The 20,939-nt window shown below is 48.1% G+C and overlaps 1 protein-coding gene across 9 annotated transcripts in view; it reads left to right on the forward strand.

Annotated features, from left to right (window-relative positions):
• The window catches only part of TEC (tec protein tyrosine kinase), a 143,567-nt gene that overhangs the window by 30,631 nt on the left and 91,997 nt on the right, over positions 1-20,939 (forward strand). For 8 of the 9 annotated variants that reach the window (XM_075566910.1, XM_075566881.1, XM_075566900.1 and 5 more), the window contains one exon: positions 12,905-13,094. In XM_075566910.1, coding sequence (XP_075423025.1) covers positions 12,957-13,094 — 138 coding nt within the window. In that variant the 5' untranslated portion in view covers positions 12,905-12,956. Of the gene's footprint in view, positions 1-434; positions 623-12,904; positions 13,095-20,939 lie in introns of those variants that run through there. The other variant, XM_075566855.1, reaches the window with a different exon arrangement.

The following is a 20,939-nucleotide window of genomic DNA, read 5'->3' on the forward strand; positions in this document are numbered from 1 at the left end:
GCCGTCGGAAGCAGCGGGACCCAGGCCTAAGTCACAATGCCGCCATAACTAGGGATTGCCAGTCTGCCGGGCCATGGGAGTAGGACCCCCATTATGCACGTCGCAGCTAAAAAAAGACCCTAGTCCACAGGCACCAAAGAGTTGCTGGTGATAAATTACAAAAACACAGGGTGTATATGATGCATGATATGGAGTAGATTAAAACTGCTCTCATGCTTTTCATGTGCTTATTGATGTTGATTGGTGCAAAATAATGAATAGACAGCACTGCACTACATGTGAAATATTAAAAAGAAAGCATGTACTGTAAGCATAGGAAGCGCTCCCATCAGAACCTGCTACACCAGTTTGATGGTGTAATTCCTCCAGTCCTTCACATGTAATTCCATCTGTGCTGTCGTGAGTCACACAGTCACACAGTCGCAAAGCCGCACTCTTCATTTTTGTATCTCTACATTTTCCTTTGTCCACGGAAGCTGAAAGTATAATTCTGCAAGCCTTTCTTATTAAAATAAAGATAAAAGGAGGAATACTCTATGTGACACAGCCTGAATCCTGAAGACAGGACTATCTGTGAGCGGCACAAAATGGACAGATTAAGCCCAATGACTGCCATAAACAGGTCAGGAACTGCAAGTGAATGTGTATTTATAGTATACTGTATGTCCACATAACTATGTGGCCATTGTTTTTATTGTATTTAAATCATACAGCATAATGAGAGTTTAGAAACAAGGATTATGAGGGGCTTATATCAAATTTAAATATTTTGTTGTTGATGCTAAGAATGACATTGTGAACATTGCATTTTAATGGATCAATTTTGAATACTTTAGTGGCTGGTGTATCAGCTTGCGATTTGGGGGGGTGGTAATAGGACGAATCAGGGGGAGTTATGTGGTGCAAATAATGTAAAGATTTGGGTCAATGTACAGTATGTGACTAGATCCATTGTTTGGGTGTTTTTGAGCCAAATAAGTACTTTTTAAAACTTGCATACAAAACTTTAAATTAACGTAAAATAGGGGTTATTGAGTAAATGATCTGTGTTCTACATCCTTCTGCTGCCCATTAGTTTATCTACGGTAAGTTTAATTACAAATCCCATTATTATTTATGTATCTGTGCATGGGGAGATATAACTGTACTGAGGTAATGGGTGTCCCAGACTAAAAATAAACTAAAGAATAATAATGGTTATTAAACGCTGCCTTAAAACGCTGCCTTATAACTTATAAAACACGAGAACTTATTATTTTACATTTAGTCTGACTAGACAGTGACTGCCCTAGATATTGATGTTGCTAACTACGTTCACCCTAATAATGAAATCAGTCTGTAAACCCCATAGCAACCCTGGACAATTAGTCTGTTTATGTCAAATAAAATACTCTTAAAACTCTACTGGAAATGCAAGGGGGGAATTCTGGTCAGCCTGCTCTGTGATCACACACTTTCTGTTTCAGGGCTTGGCAATCTTTTCTTCTCATCTCTCTCCTGTTTAAGGCTACGTTATAGTGCCGGTGACGCAACGTCGCACCAAAACAAATGCATTGAATCTGTCGCATGCGCTTATAGTAGGCGCGACAAAGCGACCTAAATCTCTGTAGTCAGTGGAATTTGATTTTTACAGCGACTGTCTCACCATGTGACAGGCTATCAACCAATCAAATAGCTTCTGATGCAGGGAGAGAGGGGATGTGTGTGTGAGTGCAGGGAGAGGGGGGATGTGTGTGAGTGCAGGGAGAGGGAGGATGTGTGTGTGAGTGCAGGGAGAGGGGGGTTGTGTGTGTGTGAGTGCAGGGAGAGGGGATGTGTGTGTGAGTGCAGGGAGGGGGGATGTGTGTGTGAGTGCAGGGAGAGGGGGGATGTGTGTGTGAGTGCAGGGAGAGGGGGGATGTGTGTGTGAGTGCAGGGAGAGGGGGGATGTGTGTGAGTGATGTGCAGGGAGTTGGGGGATGTGTGTGTGTGATGTGCAGGGAGTTGGGCGATATGTGTGTGTGTGTGATGTGCAGGGAGAGGGGGGATGTGTGTGTGTGTGTGATGTGCAGGCAGAGGGGGGATGTGTGTGTGATGTGCAGGGAGAGGGGGGATGTGTGTGTGTGTGAGTGCAGAGAGAGGGGGGATGTGTGTGTATGTGTGATCAGGCCTGCCAACAGGGGGGGTCTGCCGGGGCTGGCATCCCGGGCCCCGTGAGTCAGGGGACCCGGCGGCCCGTTTTATTTAAAAAGTAAAAAAAAGAGGCGATTCCCGTGCACATGCGCAGAGCCAAGGTCCTGGCGCGCATGCACATGGAAAGCAGGGTGTCCGGCCTGCTGCCTGTGGGACCGTTCCCCCCTGCGGGACGGAAGGGAAGCGCCATGGACAGCCCGCGCCCACCAAACCAGCTCCCCCCGCGCCCGCAGCAGCCGCGGAATTAGCCCGCCAGTCTTGCCGCGCCTCTTACCTCCTGCGCCTAACCCCCCCCCACACCCCTGAGCCTACCTCCCGCCACAAGCAGCAGCCGCAGGGATATCGTGGTCAGAGGAGGAAGCGTCTGGTGGCCAAGGAAGCAGCACCCACCCGGTCAAGGACAGTAATCCACCCCGGCAGTCACCCACTCACCCAACCAGTCACTCACAAGCAGTCATCCACCCACCCAACTCACCCACCCAACTCACCCACCCAGGCAGTCACCCACACAACTCACCCATCCAGTCAGTCACTCAGTCACCCACCCACCCACTCAGCACCCACCCAGTCACCCAGTCACTCACCCACCCAGTCACTCAGTCACCCATCCCGTCACCCACCCAGGCAGTCAGTCACCCACCCAGGCAGTCACCCACTCACCCAACCAGTCACTCACAAGCAGTCATCCACCCACCCAACTCACCCACCCAGGCAGTCACCCACACAACTCACCCATCCAGTCAGTCACTCAGTCACCCACCCACCCACTCAGCACCCACCTAGTCACCCAGTCACTCACCCACCCAGTCACTCAGTCACCCATCCCGTCACCCACCCAGGCAGTCAGTCACCCACCCAGGCAGTCAGTGACCCCCCTCCCAGCCACTCAGACACCCACTCAGTCGCTCAGCCACCCACCCACCCAGTCACTCAGCCACCCACTTAGCAAGCCACCCAGTCACTCACTCACCCACCCAACTCACCCACCCAGTCAGTCACTCAGTCACCCACCCACTCAGTCACCCACCAACCCACTCAGTCACCCACCCACCCAGGCAGTCAGTCACCCACCCACCCACCCAGTCACTCAAAGTCACTCAGCCACCCAGTCACTCAGCCACCCAATCACTCACACACCCACCCAGGCAGTCAGTCACCCACCCACCCAGGCAGTTACCCACGCAGGCAGTCAGTCACCCACGCAGGCAGTCAGTCACCCACCCAGGCAGTCAGTCACCCACCCGGGCAGTCAGTCACCCACCCAGGCAGTCAGTCACCCACCCAGGCAGTCCGTTACTTGTCTTTTGTTGAAAATATTAAAATAAACAGATTGCATTGTAATGTTTTTTTCCGTATTACAATAAGAAGAAAACAGTTAAGTAAAAGTTGCGAGCTAAAAAATATTTTTTCGTGGTAGGTGCGCTATCGGTTCGGGGGGGGGGGGGGGAACTGCTCCTTTCAATTGTCCTAGCCCCCATGATTTCTGTTGGCGGCCCTGTGTGTGATTGTGTCTGTCAAGTGAAACAGACTATATTAACAACTTTAAAATAGTAAATTCTCCCATAATTTAAAAGTAAATTCAGCATACTGTAGAAACAGAAATTACAACTCCTCACCGTTTCAGCCTTCCCCCTTGCTCTGTTCCCCGCCCCTCTGCCTTCCCCCTTGCTCTGTTCCCCGCCCCTCTGCCTTCCCCCTTGCTCTGTTCCCCGCCCCTCTGCCTTCCCCCTTGCTCTGTTCCCCGCCCCTCTGCCTTCCCCCTTGCTCTGTTCCCCGCCCCTCTGCCTTCCCCCTTGCTCTGTTCCCCGCCCCTCTGCCTTCCCCCTTGCTCTGTTCCCCGCCCCTCTGCCTTCCCCCTTGCTCTGTTCTCCGCCCCTCTGCCTTCCCCCTTGCTCTGTTCCCCGCCCCTCTGCCTTCCCCCTTGCTCTGTTCCCCGCCCCTCTGCCTTCCCCCTTGCTCTGTTCCCCGCCCCTCTGCCTTCCCCCTTGCTCTGTTCTCCGCCCCTCTGCCTTCCCCCTTGCTCTGTTCCCCGCCCCTCTGCCTTCCCCCTTGCTCTGTTCCCCGCCCCTCTGCCTTCCCCCTTGCTCTGTTCCCCGCCCCTCTGCCTTCCCCCTTGCTCTGTTCCCCGCCCCTCTGCCTTCCCCCTTGCTCTGTTCTCCGCCCCTCTGCCTTCCCCCTTGCTCTGTTCCCCGCCCCTCTGCCTTCCCCCTTGCTCTGTTCCCCGCCCCTCTGCCTTCCCCCTTGCTCTGTTCCCCGCCCCTCTGCCTTCCCCCTTGCTCTGTTCTCCGCCCCTCTGCCTTCCCCCTTGCTCTGTTCCCCGCCCCTCTGCCTTCCCCCTTGCTCTGTTCCCCGCCCCTCTGCCTTCCCCCTTGCTCTGTTCCCCGCCCCTCTGCCTTCCCCCTTGCTCTGTTCCCCGCCCCTCTGCCTTCCCCCTTGCTCTGTTCCCCGCCCCTCTGCCTTCCCCCTTGCTCTGTTCCCCGCCCCTCTGCCTTCCCCCTTGCTCTGTTCCCCGCCCCTCTGCCTTCCCCCTTGCTCTGTTCTCCGCCCCTCTGCCTTCCCCCTTGCTCTGTTCCCCGCCCCTCTGCCTTCCCCCTTGCTCTGTTCCCCGCCCCTCTGCCTTCCCCCTTGCTCTGTTCCCCGCCCCTCTGCCTTCCCCCTTGCTCTGTTCTCCGCCCCTCTGCCTTCCCCCTTGCTCTGTTCTCCACCCCTCTGCCTTCCCCCTTGCTCTGTTCTCCGCCCCTCTGCCTTCCCCCTTGCTCTGTTCTCCGCCCCTCTGCCTTCCCCCTTGCCTGACGTCACTCCCCTTGTAGCAAGAGACGGTCTCCAAAACTCAAATTACAACTTTCGCAACGGAGACGGGAGACGTCATCCGTAGCCGTAGCTGGGACGCGACGTCGCCCAAAAACAAATGCATTGTCGTTGCCGCGTGCGCTTATAGTAAGCGCGACGGCGACGTGGCGACGCGATTTTTGGTAGCCGTAATTATTTGATTTTTCAGGGGCTGTCGCCTCATGTGACAGCCTCTGAACCAATCAGGAACCTGGTCGCCCGTGCCGCCGCCGCCGCAAAGCAAAATACAACTTCCGCTTGTGGCGACGGGTGACGTCACGCGTCGCCGGCACTAAAGGCGCGGCCTTACTCTTATCTGAAACAAAGTTCCCTGTCTCAGCTCATCACCCAACTTTATCACTGATGGTCCTAAATGAAACTTTACTTCCCTTTTTTCCGTACTCTCTGCCCAATGCCCTCTTTGTGTGTTTGGAAAAACACTTTCAATAAATAAACAGTTCAAAAAAAAAAAAAGTGCTCCTGATTAAACCTCCTATTGACACGCCCTAAATAGCAAACTGCGCACACGGAACAAAATGAAGCATATGGACCTTGTTACACGAACATACAGAAGCCCAGGATGCCATTATTTGCCCTAGTTTGGTCCAAAATTGCCTTAATAAATCTCCACCTGTGTGTCTCATTCAACATAACATTAGGGGCAAGTATTTGTGATGAAAAATGGTACAGCTCTGTGTATACTGCAGTGCTATCCAAGAAAAGAACATTCTATATAGTACAGTATATAAAACAGTGTGCACTTCTTCAGTTCCTTTTATTTTTCTAATTCAACGCTGCGCTTGATCTTGCTGCAACTGCTTATCTGAGAACAAAATATAAAGAGGAAATCCTTAACTGCTGTTATCAGAGTTTACAGTCTGTGTGCCAATTCATCATCACATTATTTTGGAACAATGTGTAGCAATGTAAATTCACAGGGAGTTGTATTAGCTCTACAATGGAGGAGTTTTTTTCGAAAAAATACATGGACACTCAGTGACTACTAATATAGCAAAGAAGGGTGGGAAGCCGTGTTGGTCCTTTCTTCCATGTAGTTACAAAGGAGGGAGAGGGAGAAGGTGGTATGATACCTTGTTTTTGACAAACAAGTAGTTGATATCTTACAAGCTTTTAAACCTCTCAGGGGTGCCCGATGAAGGATCCTGAGAGGTTCACAAGCGTGTTACATATCAACTAGTTGTTGGTCTAATAAAAGGTGTCATACCACTTCCTCCCTCTCCCTCCTTTGTCACTACAGAATTAAAATATAGAAAAGGAGGATTTAGTGTGATGTGTCAAAAATACCGTTACAGTCTTTTTCGAGACCTTTTATCAAGACTTATGAAGCAGGTAAAAACAAGTAAACAATTAAAATATCACTATCAACCACGTGCAGCCCTTATCATCTGAGATCAGACTCCAAATAACTGTTCATGGTCCCAAGGTTCAGCAAAGTATCCAACCGCTCCTCCTTCTCTTACCGTACACCCCAAAACTGGAACAACCTACCGGAGCCTCTCACATCCACCACCAGTCTAAATTATTTCAAAACTAAAGTTGTCTCACATTTTAACCTGGTCTGTAACTGTTACATAAGACTATAATATATATTTTCTTTAACTGTGCATGCAATGTCTTGTATATAATGTTCACTTACCCTGTTCACCCTGTTCACTTACGTAACTATGTATTTGAAAAAGACAAGCACAGAGCGCACACCTCATAGTGTAGTATTACATTTTACTCAGTAAGAAAAAGATAAAAATGCACTTACAAAACGTCAGTGCAATGAGAGCACTGAATATGAACACTTCTGTCATTGCACTGACGTTTTGTAAGTGCATTTTTATCTTTTTCTTGTTGAGTAAAATGTAATACTACTCTGAGGTGTGCGCTCTGTTCATGTCTTTTTCTATTATAGTATTCCCGTGGAACGCTGGGTTGTTCCCTACATTTGAAGCAAGCAGTACCCTCTAAAATTGAACTGGACATTATAACACTATGGTTTGAATCATCAATTCTATATATATATATGTAACGGGTATTCCACCCCACCCAATCGCATATATATAGTGTGGGTGCGGAGAACATACAGTGTTGCCAGGTGTGGTGCGTTACCTGTTGGCTCACAGAAGGGCTGAGCTTCCGCCACAGGGAACCTGGGGCAATTATATTAAGAGTAACCCTGTACTCGGTGCAGCGCCTCCACCTGCGATGGTTCCTAGCAGAGCAGGAATTGTTCCTCGCAGGACACATATACAATAGCCACATACACTGTATGTATAATAACCAACGACTTTTACTGATGAGCATACGAACCAATAACAATACACATAATATCGGGTGTCCCTCTCTAGAGGAGACACTGAGTAACCTGACACATATAACTCCCACCTTCACCGGGTGATCCCACCCCGTGTCCATAGGATCCCCACCCAATGTCCCACTCTTGCAGAGAGAGAGAATATGGGTGACTGCGCAGTCACTATTAAAGCTAATGGCCAGTTGGTGCACTGGTGGCTTTATAGTACCTGCCCGAGTACTCCAGTGCTCGGATCAGCAACGGCTTCGCAAAGGATCTGTCGCTCGGTGATTCCGTCTGATCCCAAGCTGGTTCCTTGCACGCGGACCCCAGGGGCGATCCCACCCTGGAGATAGTCTCTGTGGGCCCCGACTTGAGCCCGAACCTCTTCACGGGAAACGCAGCGTCCGCTGTGTCCCTATCTAACTCTAGCGCTACTGTGACAGGATCCCTAACCTAGGGCCTGTCCCTGTAGCACCACAAACTGGGGAGTGAGGACCTCTCTGGGACATAAGGGGTTAATAGCCTGCTCCGCTCCCCTAACTCTTCCCAGTCCTGACTCTAACTAGTACTCCCAGCGCCTGCAGCAACGCACTGCAACCTGCTGGGTGCGTACAGCAAACGTGCTGCACAAATACCGTGCCTTCTTGTCAGGCCTCACAGCACTGCCAGCTGTGACCCTGACAAGACAGCACTCACACACTCACTAAGGGCAGGGTCTCTATCTTGGGCCGTCCCTTAGCAATTACCCACTAACCTGGTGGGGAGTTGGGGCCTACCTTGGATGTGGGGGACCTTACGCGGTGCAGGAGCTTCACTCGCTCCCTGCACCCTTCCTTCCCCTTCAGCTCCCCAGCTCCAACTAACTAGCATGGGCTCAGCGCGCGAAATGTATCCACTTGCCTGCAGGGAGATCCTAAGCCCTATTGGCTCCCTGGCATCACGTGGGGCATACAGAGGCTCATGGGACTCGTAGTCCCTACTCAGAGCCTTCCCTGGTAGGCTAGGGTTTCGCGGGCTCTCTTTGCTCTGTCCTGCGCATGCGCAATCTCTCTGGGGCTCTCCTGGCGCCTGGCTATCCCTGCGCATGCGCGAGCTGTTGCACAATGGCGGTGCCCTGTACCCCGAGCCGCCGGGACCTCGGCAACGCGATCGCGGCCCTAACAATCGCGTCCCCGGCAACCGGCTGCATCAGGGAACAGCGCGCGACTGCCCGCTCCGGCCCCCACCCTTGGAAGCAGCCGTCGGGCCCGGCGCTGGCTCCGGCGGCACCCGCGACCGCACTGCTCCAAAGGAGGGGGGTCTCAAGGGCCTGCTGGAGACCAGGGCTACATATATATATATATATATATATATATATATACACATGTATATTTTATTATTGTGATTTATTTATATTTTCTTAGTGGAGCGCCCTGAGCTGAGGCTTAATACTGTTATTTGTGTATTTTTTGGCATCAAGTAATTGGTTTGATGCTTGCACTTTGCTCCTGTATTAGCCGAGGAGATATATTGTTTTAATATTTGATATTGTTTAGTGATCAGCAATTTATTTTTTCATTTTGTAACTATGTACAGCTCAACCCCATTATAACGCGATCCGTTACAACGCGAATCCGCTTATAACGCGATGCAAGCGTGGTTCCCAATTTTCATATTTATGAATACTTTACAACACGATTATTGGTATCTTAAATACTTTATTGTATAATGCATACAATAGTACATTATTTCTAACGCGATCCGCTTATAACACGATGTGATTCTTTGGACCCCGTTATAAGGGGGTTGAGCTGTATTTGTAACCATGTATTATTTGTTATCATAACGCTGTGCCCAGAACATACTTGAAAACGAGAAGTAACAATCAATGTATTACTTCCTGGTAAAACATTTGTATAAATAAATAGATCTGTAGACCATAGAACAGTGACACATAAGGTAAGATAATGTTTGCAAAACTGCTAGCAGGCCAACTCTATCTGCATCTCACCTCAGGGTGCTTATGATCGAAACAATTTATCAAGCTATTGTACCGTGAAACAGGGAGTGGTCATGAAAGGATCAGATTCCAATTTTGTTTCTTTATCACAGGAGCTGTTCAACATATTACACATATTTCTTATCTATTATCTGAGTTAAAGGTGAATTCACTGAGTGAAAGGCAACTACTAAATTATTCAACTTTCAACAAATCTAGAAAATAGAATTGAAAATAGCAGTGCACTGCAAAAAAAAAAAAAACTTCAAGGCTAGAGTGAAAATTCATAATGAAAAATATGTGTATTTATTCAATCGCCATATCACAGGAGACAAAACACCTCCAACGAGTTTAGCGCCCACACTGGTGCTTTGTCAAGGAGTAAAGTATGAAGTAAGCACTTTATCATTAATGGCACACACAGCTACAGAGAAAGGAACCCTGTCCATACTTCATGCCTTTTGGATTATAAATAAAGTTCTCATGTTGATGTCTTGTCTGAAGAACTGAATATTGACTTTGTGTTATATTGGTTTTCAACAAAGCTAGTTCATAATTTAAGGAACATTACAGAAGTGGATTAGAAACCTCTCTTAACTGAAAAAAAAAATATCCATGTCCCACAGAGACAAAATAATGTGATATTAACGCTGAGACATTATCTAAGAAGGGATTTCTTTAGACTAAAGGGCTGACTACCTTTAACTTCAAATAGCAATTTATTACAAGCAGGAACAAAAGTAATGACTTGAATTCTTCATCGGTCATCATTCTGGTAATTTCCATTGACGTGTGGAAGGTAGTATGACAGTAACCTGTTTAATGAGCCAAATAGTAAGCTTTGCTCTAAGCATGACATTTTTTTATGTGCAGTCTTCCTGGCATATTACATCTGTATCTCGCCTCCCCTTGCACATGAGAAATGTAGCATTTAACATGAACTTACAGTAATTAGTGATCTGCAGTGGCCTGTGTAATATGCATGCCACACAACTGCAGTCCTCAATTCATAAAAATATTATTATTGAAGGATTTCACTTTTATACTTATTACCATATATGTTTTGTCAATTGGATGTAGAATTGGGCTCCCCTGTCTTTGTTGTATACATTTGCCACGCTCAGTAACACTCCTTTTGACACACACACACACACACACACACACACACACACACACACACACACACACACACACACACACACACACACACACACACACACACACACACACACACACACACACACACACACACACACACACACACACACACACACATATGATGAGGTGGGTGTTGGAGTTTGAGCTAGCTGGGAATGTGTATGTTAATTCAATTTCTAATGGCAACAGTTGTTTGGCGGTAGGTGGCCCCTCCTCCCAGAGCTCACCCTTCCCCACCTTTTTAACTTGTGAGCAATTTTTTTGCAATTTCTCTGAGCATTGCACGGTTTGACCTTGGGATGAATTTTCTGGGATGTCCACTCCTGGGAAGATTGGCAACTGTCTTGAATGTTTTCCACTTTTGAATAATCTTTCTCACTGTAGAATGATGGACTTTAAATTGTTTGGAAATGGCCTTATAACCCTTCCCGGATTGATGGGCAGCAACAATTGCTTCCCTAAGATTATTGCTGATGTCTTTCCTCCTTGGCATTGTGTGAACACACACCTGAATGCTCCAGACCAGCAAACTGCTAAAACTTCGGCTTTTATAGAGGTGGTCACAATTGTTGATGATCAATTAATCAAGGGCATTTGATTGGCAGCACCTGCTTCCTACTTAGCATCTTGCTTCCTATGGAAGCAGTAAGGGTGTACTTAGTTTTTCACACATAGCTTCTCCATTTTGGCTTTATTGTTGTTAAATAAATCATGACACGGTGTAATATGTCATGTGTTGTTGTTCATCTGAGGTTGTATTTACCTAATTTTAAGACCTGCTAAGGAACAGATGATTGTTATTATGTCCTGATATGTAAAACCATAGAATTCAAAGAGGGTGTACTTTCTTTTTTCACACCACTGTAATAGACAAGGGTGTATAATGAATTATAGACACAGTACCAATGATTTTATTGCGTGAGTCTGTATCTGGGACATTATTGTTATCCTGTAAGTTATTTATATTTTTATATGATTATAGTAATAATAACAGGTCATTGATGAGTGCACAGTCAATGAGGTTTCTTTTCCTTGTCTCTGTTTTTCTTCCATACCTACTCTACTAGTGTATGTTAATGCTGTAAGTGTATTATTGTCTTCCCACTACTGTTGTACTGCACTGCGGACATTATAGATGATGATAAACGATGATTATAATGTACATGCTAATGTGGGTGATTCTTACTGAAGGCACAATTTAATCTGAGATTTCACAGCACAGCATAAATGTGTCACTTGTGGAAAGGTTGGTGGCATTTTATATTCTTATAAAGACATCTTTAAAATTCAGCCCAACCCTAACGAAATATTCTGTTTTAATTTCTGTGGCATGGTGTTGATTTCTAGTCAATGTGTTAGTCAGAGATGGTTCAATATCTAAAAAAAACCAAAAAAACGAACGATCAAAACACAATCAGCAGAAAACAGAGAAGGAGCGGCTCAGTGAGTAAAGATACTGACTGGCACTGAGAGTTTGAAGCAGGGGAGCCTGGTTCAATTCCTGGTGTTGGCTCCTTGTGACCTTGGGCAAGTCACTTTATCTCCCTGTGCCTCATGCACCAAAAACATAGATTGTAAGCTCCACAGGGCAGGGACCTGCGCCTGCAAAATGTCTCTGTAAAGCGCTACGGAAAACTAGCAGCGCTATACAAGAACATGCTATTATTAAAACTGCCATTGACTTGAATTACAGTTTACCGCGATTGGCTGCTTTGGAACATATACTGAATCAGGCCCGTCTTTTGGGTCTACATTTGAAAGGCTTTTACAATGGAAAAACAAATTGCGAAAAGGCTGTTAAGTAGCTACTGTACGTGCTTCTCACTTCATGGCAGTTGCAGTCCGTGTTGGTAAAGGAAGTGGGCATTGAGGGCCTCATGCAGAGAGCATCGTTATTTCAAAACTCGCCATTTTTTGTTCAATTTCCCTCAGAAAACGGCATAAAATGGCGAGTTGCGAAAAACGCGCCATTTTTTTATTTCTATGTTTAAAACTCGCCTCGCGGCTGGCGAGAACCTCAATCGCGCCATTTTTAAAACTCTCCGAATGCAGAGAGGTGCGAACGGCAAGTAGCGGCTGTTCGCGCCAAAAAAAGGCGCGATTCTCGCATTTTTGCCGCGCCACGAAAATATGGCAAGATGGCGCTCGCCGCCTATAGTAAAGGGGAAAAAAAAGGCGCGAATTTGTTTTTACACGTTTCTGAAGCGCGCATCTCGCCAATTTAAACTCGCCACACGCATCCATGTTAAACATAGCAGAATTCGCACTTTTCTGCATATGGAGAATAAAACTCTCCAAAAAAGCTACTTTTTATGAAATTCGCCATTTTTAAAATTCTATGCTCTCTGCATGAGGCCCACAATCTCTAAAAATGTTACCAGCTCTCACAAGAAAAGCCAGACGACACTAGCTTACAAGCAGGCCGGTTTAGATCTAAGTATGAATGCCGTTTCTTTCTTTAGTTTACAGGACTGGATATTCAATGGCAGGAAAACAAGTGAACAGGAAGCTGACATGAATTCAGAAATTATCCTGGAAGAAATTCTGTTTAAAAGATCCCAGCAGAAAAAGAGGACTTCTCCCTTAAACTACAAGGAAAGAGTTTTTGTACTTACCAAATCCAGGATAACCTATTATGAAGGACGCCCTGAGGTAGGATTTTACATTTTTCTCAATCTACAAGTTACAAGCAGCAACCACCCCCCACCCCCAAAAAACAAACTTATTTGAACAAGGCTGATCTGTGGTCCCCGGATCCCGAGAGTTTTAACATTTTTTTTTCTGAGCCGGTATATGACAGATAAAAGTAATATGGCCGCCGGGTTACAGATGTGAAAAACGGGTAAACAGCCAGTTAACCCACCAGGCGCTCAGAAAATGTAGCTGCAGCTGTGAAATGGTGTTTTAACAATGAATCTGATTGAAGGGTGCCACTATCCCCCAGTGTGTGTTGGAATATATGTAATTCTCTACAACTGGCTAGCTGTAAGCACAATGAAGTTGGAGAAAGACTTGAAGGGAAATAACTTACAGTTGCACTGGGGGACGTGATGAAGTGGCCCGTCTGTCTTCCTGCATGAACAATGCTGTGTGTCCCTCTGTCTGCGATGTCTCTTGCTGGAATGATGGGAAGATCTTCTCACGTTGCCAGCACTCTCTTCCGCCGCCAACCCTGCACCCGCTCGTTCGCGGTGGGTGGTCACCTGACCGGCGGCAGTGCCGGTACTTCCGGATGCAGCGGGGAGACCCAGATACACCATACACAGCCCGGCGTGCAGGCAGCAGGCACCAGAACACTAGAAATCCTCCCTAGAGAGGTCAGTACGCCGCACAGCCGTGGAACAAAACTTCAGAGAAGGCTGATCAGTGAAACATGAAACTTTAATAGAACAAAGTGCAAACGGATCCTCTTGACGCGTTTCGGCCCGTCAGTTTCATGTTTCACTGATCAGCCTTCTCTGAAGTTTTGTTCCACGGCTGTGCGGCGTACTGACCTCTCTAGGGAGGATTTCTAGAGTACCGCCGGGTTACAAACAGAAATCTGTCAGGTGGATGTTGCAACTTAGTATTTGCTGCCCAGGATCGATCATGACAAAAATATATTTTCTGTCTGGGAGGAAATATTCTGTCACCTCCCCTCCCCCCCTCCCCAAGACAAAAGGGGTAATATTTCAGGAGGTAGGGGATCCCTGTATGTCGGGAACCATTGATCAAACGGACCCCCAAAAGATGAAATAACCCCCTCCAAAAAAAAAAAAGGAGAGGCTGGTGTGGTTCGCCGCTTTAATAGAAAATACTGTTCTGCTGACTAGGTACCTTTTTCGTTTATACATTGTTGATATCTTTTGTGAAATCAGACGCTGAGGGTTTCCCAAAGGATGAGTGCATCTCATGACCCTGTTCGCATCCCCATTTCTTAAGTTATTCCTTTGGAAGGGCAAAGATCAAAAAAAAATAAAATCGCTTATATTAAAGGAGCAATACTCCACCCCCCCCTTTTTTCTTTGTATATGTAATGCACGTGACAATGTATAATTCTACATTGTTACCTAAGCTGGCAATCGTTTCGTGCTCCTGTTATAAATGTGTAAAAATCCTGATTGTGTGCCTAACATAATGGCCGCTTCAGTCAGTGTATATCAGCAGCTACAATGTAACCTTATATTACTAAAGTAACATCAGGTGATGTCACTGCCCCTGAGCATCATGGAAATTGTAGTCCCGCCGGCAACCTTTAACATAGGGAGCCTCGTGCTCTCCCTCTAATGGCCGCCGATCCGCACCTCGTGCTATTGCAACTCCTGTAATGGCCGCTGTGGGCCTGCCCAGCGCAGGCGCAGCCTCTCAGACACTCTGCCACTCCTCCCGCGCATGCGCGACTCAGCGTTCGTGCGCGCGCCCGCCCAACATAGCGGCGCCCTGCTGCGGAAGACACCGGCAACTCTATCGCCCTGCCTGCACTCTGAAGGTAGGGGGGGGGGGGAAACCGGAACATGGGGAGCCCGATGGGGAGGGGGTACCTGGCTACATAGTAAATAATAATTATTTGCTTAAACGTTCCTTTGAGTAAATGCTGTTGGTGTTAAATGAACAATAAAGAAAAGCATTCTGGGTGCATTACTGTTTCTAAGAACTGTTCTCCTATTCTTCAATGTGTAAATCTTCGTTTTAGAACATCCATTTCTTGAACTGTAAGATTGTATTTAATTATACATGCATAATTTGCATATTTGGCCAAGGCCTCTTAAATATATTCTCAATAATGTCAGGTTTTTAAAGACAATAGAGGTGAGCTGGGCGAACAGAAGTGCCGGGTTACATACCAGGAGGCAGCTAAGTCATTGGACATATGTTGTTGCTACAGGTGGAGGCTATAGGAGTACTAGGGAGCTGATGAGCTGCCTGCACGCGCACCTTCCAGGCTGGCGGTGCGTGCAGCCGAGTTTCCCGGTCTGCAGTGAGCTGCAGGGGGGCGTGATGGGAGAGTGACGAGGGGCACGGCCATGATGTCACCCGGCAGGATCGTCCTTATTGGCTGAACCGCCGGGGGGTGTGGCTTAGCACTCCATTGCTAGTATTGATCACAATTTGCTGTCTGCAGGAAAAACGCCACGCGGCGGCCAGGCCACGGCTTTATGGCGGGCGCTGCAGCAGCCAGCGCGGACCTGGCCTAATGCTGGAAGAGATCATTTTACTGTTTGTTCAGAGATCATACAGGGAGATAAGCAATTAGCACTACTGCACTACTACAGAGCACAATCCAGCCTCACACATCCACTCCTTATTCCTACCAGGGCCTCTGACACGGGGGGTGGGGGGGAAGCCAGGACAAGTGTTCTGGCCTGGTGGCTGTGGGTGGCCCAGCCGCATAGCACTAGAAGTTGGGCCCCAATTTATATGCCCAGATTAGAGGCCTCTGGTTGCCGGCGCTGAAACCGGCTCCTGACTCTCCCAATCTGCTGCCTCCTCTTCCCACTCTGAGCCTCTCTCTCACGCCCATGCACACCGGAAGCTGGGTGTACCCAGAGGTGAGTCCCAGCTTTCAGCAGGCTTTCGGCGGTGGGAGAGAGAGGCAGGCCCGGCGTGGAGAGAGGCAGGCAGCAGCTGGGCAGAGCAGGGGCCCGGCAACAGCACCCAAAGGTAAATGGTAATTGTATTTGTGGGGGTGTGGGGGGGGGAGTAATTGTATTTGGGGGTGATTGTACTTGAGGGGGTGTTTGTATTTGGGAGGTAGGGTGGTAATTGTATCTGGGGGTGATAATTGTATCTGGGGGTGGTAATTGTATTTCTCGGGGAGGGGGTTAATTGTATTTGGGAGAGGTAGTGGTAATTGTATTTGGGAGAGGTAGTGGTAATTGTATTTGGGAGAGGTAGTGGTAATTGTATTTGGGGAGAGGTAGTGGTAATTGTATTTGGAGAGAGGTAGTGGTAATTGTATCTGGGGCGAATAGTGGTAATTGTATCTGGGGGGGTAGTAGGGATTTTTGTATCTGGGGGTCTAGTGGTGTTTGTATCTGGTGGGGTGTGTTTGTATCTGGGGGTTGTTTGCATCTGGTGGGGGTGTTTGCATCTGGGGTGTGTGTAGTGATGTTTGTATCTGGGGGTGTGTGTAGTGGTGTTTGTATCTGGGGTGTTTAGTGGTATCTGTAATTGGGGGGTGGGAGGTTTAGTGGTAGTATTTGGGGAGGTAGTGGTAGGTAGATCAGGCGACTCTAAGGCTAAGGCCGTACAGCCTTCACCCGCCCTGAGGGCCCTTTCATTGAATAGTAAAGTGGCCACAATGCTAGCCGTTGATTTGCTGCCCTTTAGCTTTGTAGAGGGCAAGGGTTTTAGGGAGCTACTAAAATACGACGAGCCTTGCTGGAAAATACCCACTAGTGCCTATGTTTTCCACTAAGACTGTTCCACACTTGTACCAAGAGTTTGTTGATGTAGTTGGCCAGGTTATTGATAGTTCACACCTCATACAATACTACATGACTGTTATTACCCATTTGGCATGCTTTTCTAATGTGATGGTGGGCAACTGGCAGTACTGATGTTAAGAGTAAGAGAGCCGATGGCAGCAGAAGCACTTACAGGAGGCATACAAGTAGAAATACTCAGCTCCCACCCTCCTCTGTTTTTGCCCTCCCTGTCTATACCCCCAGGTCCATAACTACCCCCTTTTCCAGATCCATAATTACCCCCAAGGTTCATAACCACCCCCCAGGTCCATAGCTACCCCCCCCCCCAGGTCCATAGCTACCCTCCCCCAGGTCCATAACTACTGTACCCCCCAGGCCCATACATCCTCTCTTCTACCCCAACCCCCCCCCCCCACCCCGGCCCATATCTCCTCTCCCACAAAGTATTTTGTGTGTGTATTGCATTTTGTGTCTGTGTGTGTATTACATTCATTCTTCTGTTATGAGCACTGGCTTTTGGTATGCTCTGCATTGGACGTTGGACTAGTCCGAAGAAATAATAGAACCAATTTGGCAGCATTACATTAAGGCAACCTGATTTACATTTCCTGCTTTGCCCATGTACTCAACTTGGTAATTAATCATTTCTTAGACATTGTGAAGAAGTGCAGGAAATATTATCAGCATGTACTGTATAAAGAGCTGTGCCCGCTTAAGCCACCCCTAAATAACTCATAATGCCTTAAGGAGCCTGTAGAAACCTGTCTCCAGAGTGCAAGCATGAATGGAGGAGGAAAGGCAGAGGGCAGAGGAGGACTGTGAAGTTCTATGGTCAGGCTCACAGGCAGGTCGGTAACTGCTCCAATACACCAGTGGCCGCTAAAAAAGCAGAGTTATTAATGACTGAGAGTAGCAGTGCTCCGGAGCTCAAAGGAGGCTGCTGCTCCTACCACCAAGGCAGCCTCCAAACCTCCTTCTTCCCAGTCACTACCATCAGTGGCTGTGGCAAAACATACTGTTACAGCCACAGGGAAGAAGGGGAAGAATGCCACCTTGTCCCTCGAGGTCACTACTGTCCTTAAATCACACCCTAGTACTAGTATTAGCAAGGCTAATATTTGCTTAATCTCTGATACAAGGGTAGGAAGTAGGGCCCAATGTACTGTAAACAGTACTCATTTGATTAGAAAATGTTCCCTGTAAAAATGTGTACTGTACAAATAGAAATGTCAGAACAGTGTTTTATGTGACTGCTGCTACAGCAGTTGAGTGAGAAATAATACATAGGCAGCAACTGTACAAGCTAAACTACTGCTACTGACTGGGAGGGGGAGGAGGAGGACTCACCATTGTTCTTAATCTGCCCAGGCCTCAACATCTGGGTGTGAAAATGAGAACTACTTGTTATGTGCTCAAAGCAGTGCACAAAGTGGGGGGCGCTAGATTGTCTGGGGGGGGGGGGGCGGGTGTTACAGAGGCCCCGTGCTTCCCCGAAGGCATTTCAAATAAATGCCGGGGATCGCATGAGGCCTCTGTAACTTGTTTACTTACCTTGGTTCCAGCGACGCGTCTCCATGGCAACTGGCGTCTAATTACTGTTGTTTTCGATTATGATTGTGTTCGTTGAGCATTGAAAGGGGCCTGGGTCCTGGAAAATTAGGGATACAGAAGGTGCAGGAATCAACCATGGCTGGCTGCATAAGGCCTACACTTATAGTCGCCATTAGCAAAAGTTGTAATTAGGTTTTTAGCGACGTCGCTGGCGACAAGGCCAGTGACATCACTAATGGAGCGGCCGCGCAATTTGATTGGTTTAGAGACAGACACATGTGGCGACTGTCTCTAAAAAATCAAATATCCCTGGCTTCAAAATTTTTGGTCGCTCCATCGCCGTCGCGCTTACTATAAGCGCTTGCAACGGAGTCAATGTATTTGCTTCGGAGCGACGTTGCATCGCACGGCACTATAAGCGCAGCCATGGCTGCAGTATAGTGCAAGTGCGACGGAGCGCAGTCGGGCCTGTCGCCCGAGCGTTGTGTGAACTCTAAGGCTGCGGCCAGGGTGGCGCTGAGCGTGCAGGCGCAAGCAAGCGGCAAATTCAAAATTTGCTTGCTTGGCAAGCAGTTAAGCGCCGCGCATGCGCTTGCCCACTCTGGCCACACACATTGCCGCAATGTGTTTCATCACGGCCAGCGTGAGTGCGCCCGCCCGCCCGCTCAGTGCCACCCTGGCTGGAGCCTAATGGTGAGGAGATCGAGAGGCATGGCTGTGACATCACCAGGCTAGTTTGCCCTCATTGGCTGAACCGCTCACATGATGCGGCCGTCGCGCAAAAAACAAAATAATGTGTCTCTTCACCATTCTGCCGCGCAGTCGCTCTTCGTCGCGTGCACTATGGCCGGCCTGATAAGAGATTTTGTTTGCGCCGTTGCTCGCACTATGGCCGCAGCCTAAGGCTTTAGTGCTTAGCTTAGCTGAACTCATCAGGGACCGGAACAAGTGTGCTTTTCTTTGCCTCCCCTATAGGATAGAGCAGAGGTGGGCAACCTATTTTTCAATGTAGCCACAGGTGTGGCGAATGAGAAGTGAAAATCGCCACGCCATGTAAAAATTGAAAAATTAGGTTGCTCAATCGAACATTTAAAACACACACTGTTCACCTGCTTCACTCACCTCAGCACTATCACCTGCTGCTGCTGCTTCACTCACCTCAGCACTATCACTTGCTGCTGCTGGTTTTTCACCCAGGGACTGCAGTATTTTTCAACCCAGCATAAGCTGCACTTTGGCTGTCTGGAAACTGCAGCTTTCAACCCCTCTCTCCTTCCCCCACCCCTGGTTGTTTAACTGGCTGTTTAACTTCCAATTTCACTTTATTTCCTATTGTTATATTTTGGAGTGAAACTGTGGGGGACCGTGTGTTTTGTAGAGGTTTAAAGGTTGTTTTTTGGGGTTTAAAAACCGTTTTTGGTTTTTCACCCAGGGACTGCAGCGGTTTTTCAACCCAGCAAAAGCTGCATTTTGGCTGGCTGGTACTGTAGCTTTCAACCTCTCTCCCCTCCCACACCCCTGGTTGTTTTACTTCTATTTTCACTTTATTTCTTAAGCCTGATTCCTCTTTTCTCACCTGCAATTAAGAGCTCTGTGTCTTTTCTTTAAAGACTTGTTAAAATTGTGGTGTTGCCTATTACAACAGAGAGAGAGAGTAACTAATAAGGGGGGAAAGATTTAAAACTGCAGCAGGTTTTAAAAGCTGCTTTTTTCCCCCTCCCTTTGCAGAAGAGGTTAATTGGTTCTTAAAAGGACAGTTCCTCTTTGCACCTTTCTCTCTAAACACTACCTCCTCCCCTGACTAAAAGGCTTAATATTATCATGCCTAAGGGAGGTAGGAGTAGTGTGGCAACGGGGACCACACCCGGATACAGGACACCAAAAACTGTGGCCCCTAGGAGCAACACTCTTAGTCACAGCCCTAGGCCTGGTCCTTACAGTGCCCTGGCCACGCCTCCCCCAGCACCTGTTAGCAGCGTGGCCCCTGCGGCCCCAGTTCAAACATGGGTGCAGATAACAGCTGCAGGCGTCGACCCCAGCAACAACAATGCTGGGGCCACGCCCGGTGTGAGCAGGAAGCTTGGGGTGAGATGCCCAATGTCACCTGGCCTTAACATGGAGATCCATGTAAGGGCTGTGGCAGACGTTGTGGGTCCCTCTGCTGTGGTGTCGGCCAGCAAGATGTATGGGAGGGGCATTTTCTTCCACCGTACGCTGGCTGCCACCCACACCCTGGTGCAGAAAGGCATCAATGTAGGCGGGATCTACATCCCTATAGAACCTATGGAGGGGTTAGGCACAAAGGTCATCCTTTCAAATGTGCCCCCCTTCATCCCAGACAGCCTCTTGCGGCCGCACCTGCAAACCCTGGGAGACATTAAGTCTCCTATAACAAAATTGCCTATGGGCTGCAGGGATAGGGCGCTGAGGCATGTGCTCTCATTTAGGCGGCAGGTACCACTGCTGCTGCCGGGGAGCACAGAATCTGTGGAGGGTTCCTTTAGGGTGCCCTACGAGGGCATTCAATATACTTTTTTCT

The sequence above is a fragment of the Ascaphus truei genome, chromosome 1 (genome assembly GCF_040206685.1).
Source record: "Ascaphus truei isolate aAscTru1 chromosome 1, aAscTru1.hap1, whole genome shotgun sequence".
Lineage (NCBI taxonomy): Eukaryota > Metazoa > Chordata > Amphibia > Anura > Ascaphidae > Ascaphus > Ascaphus truei.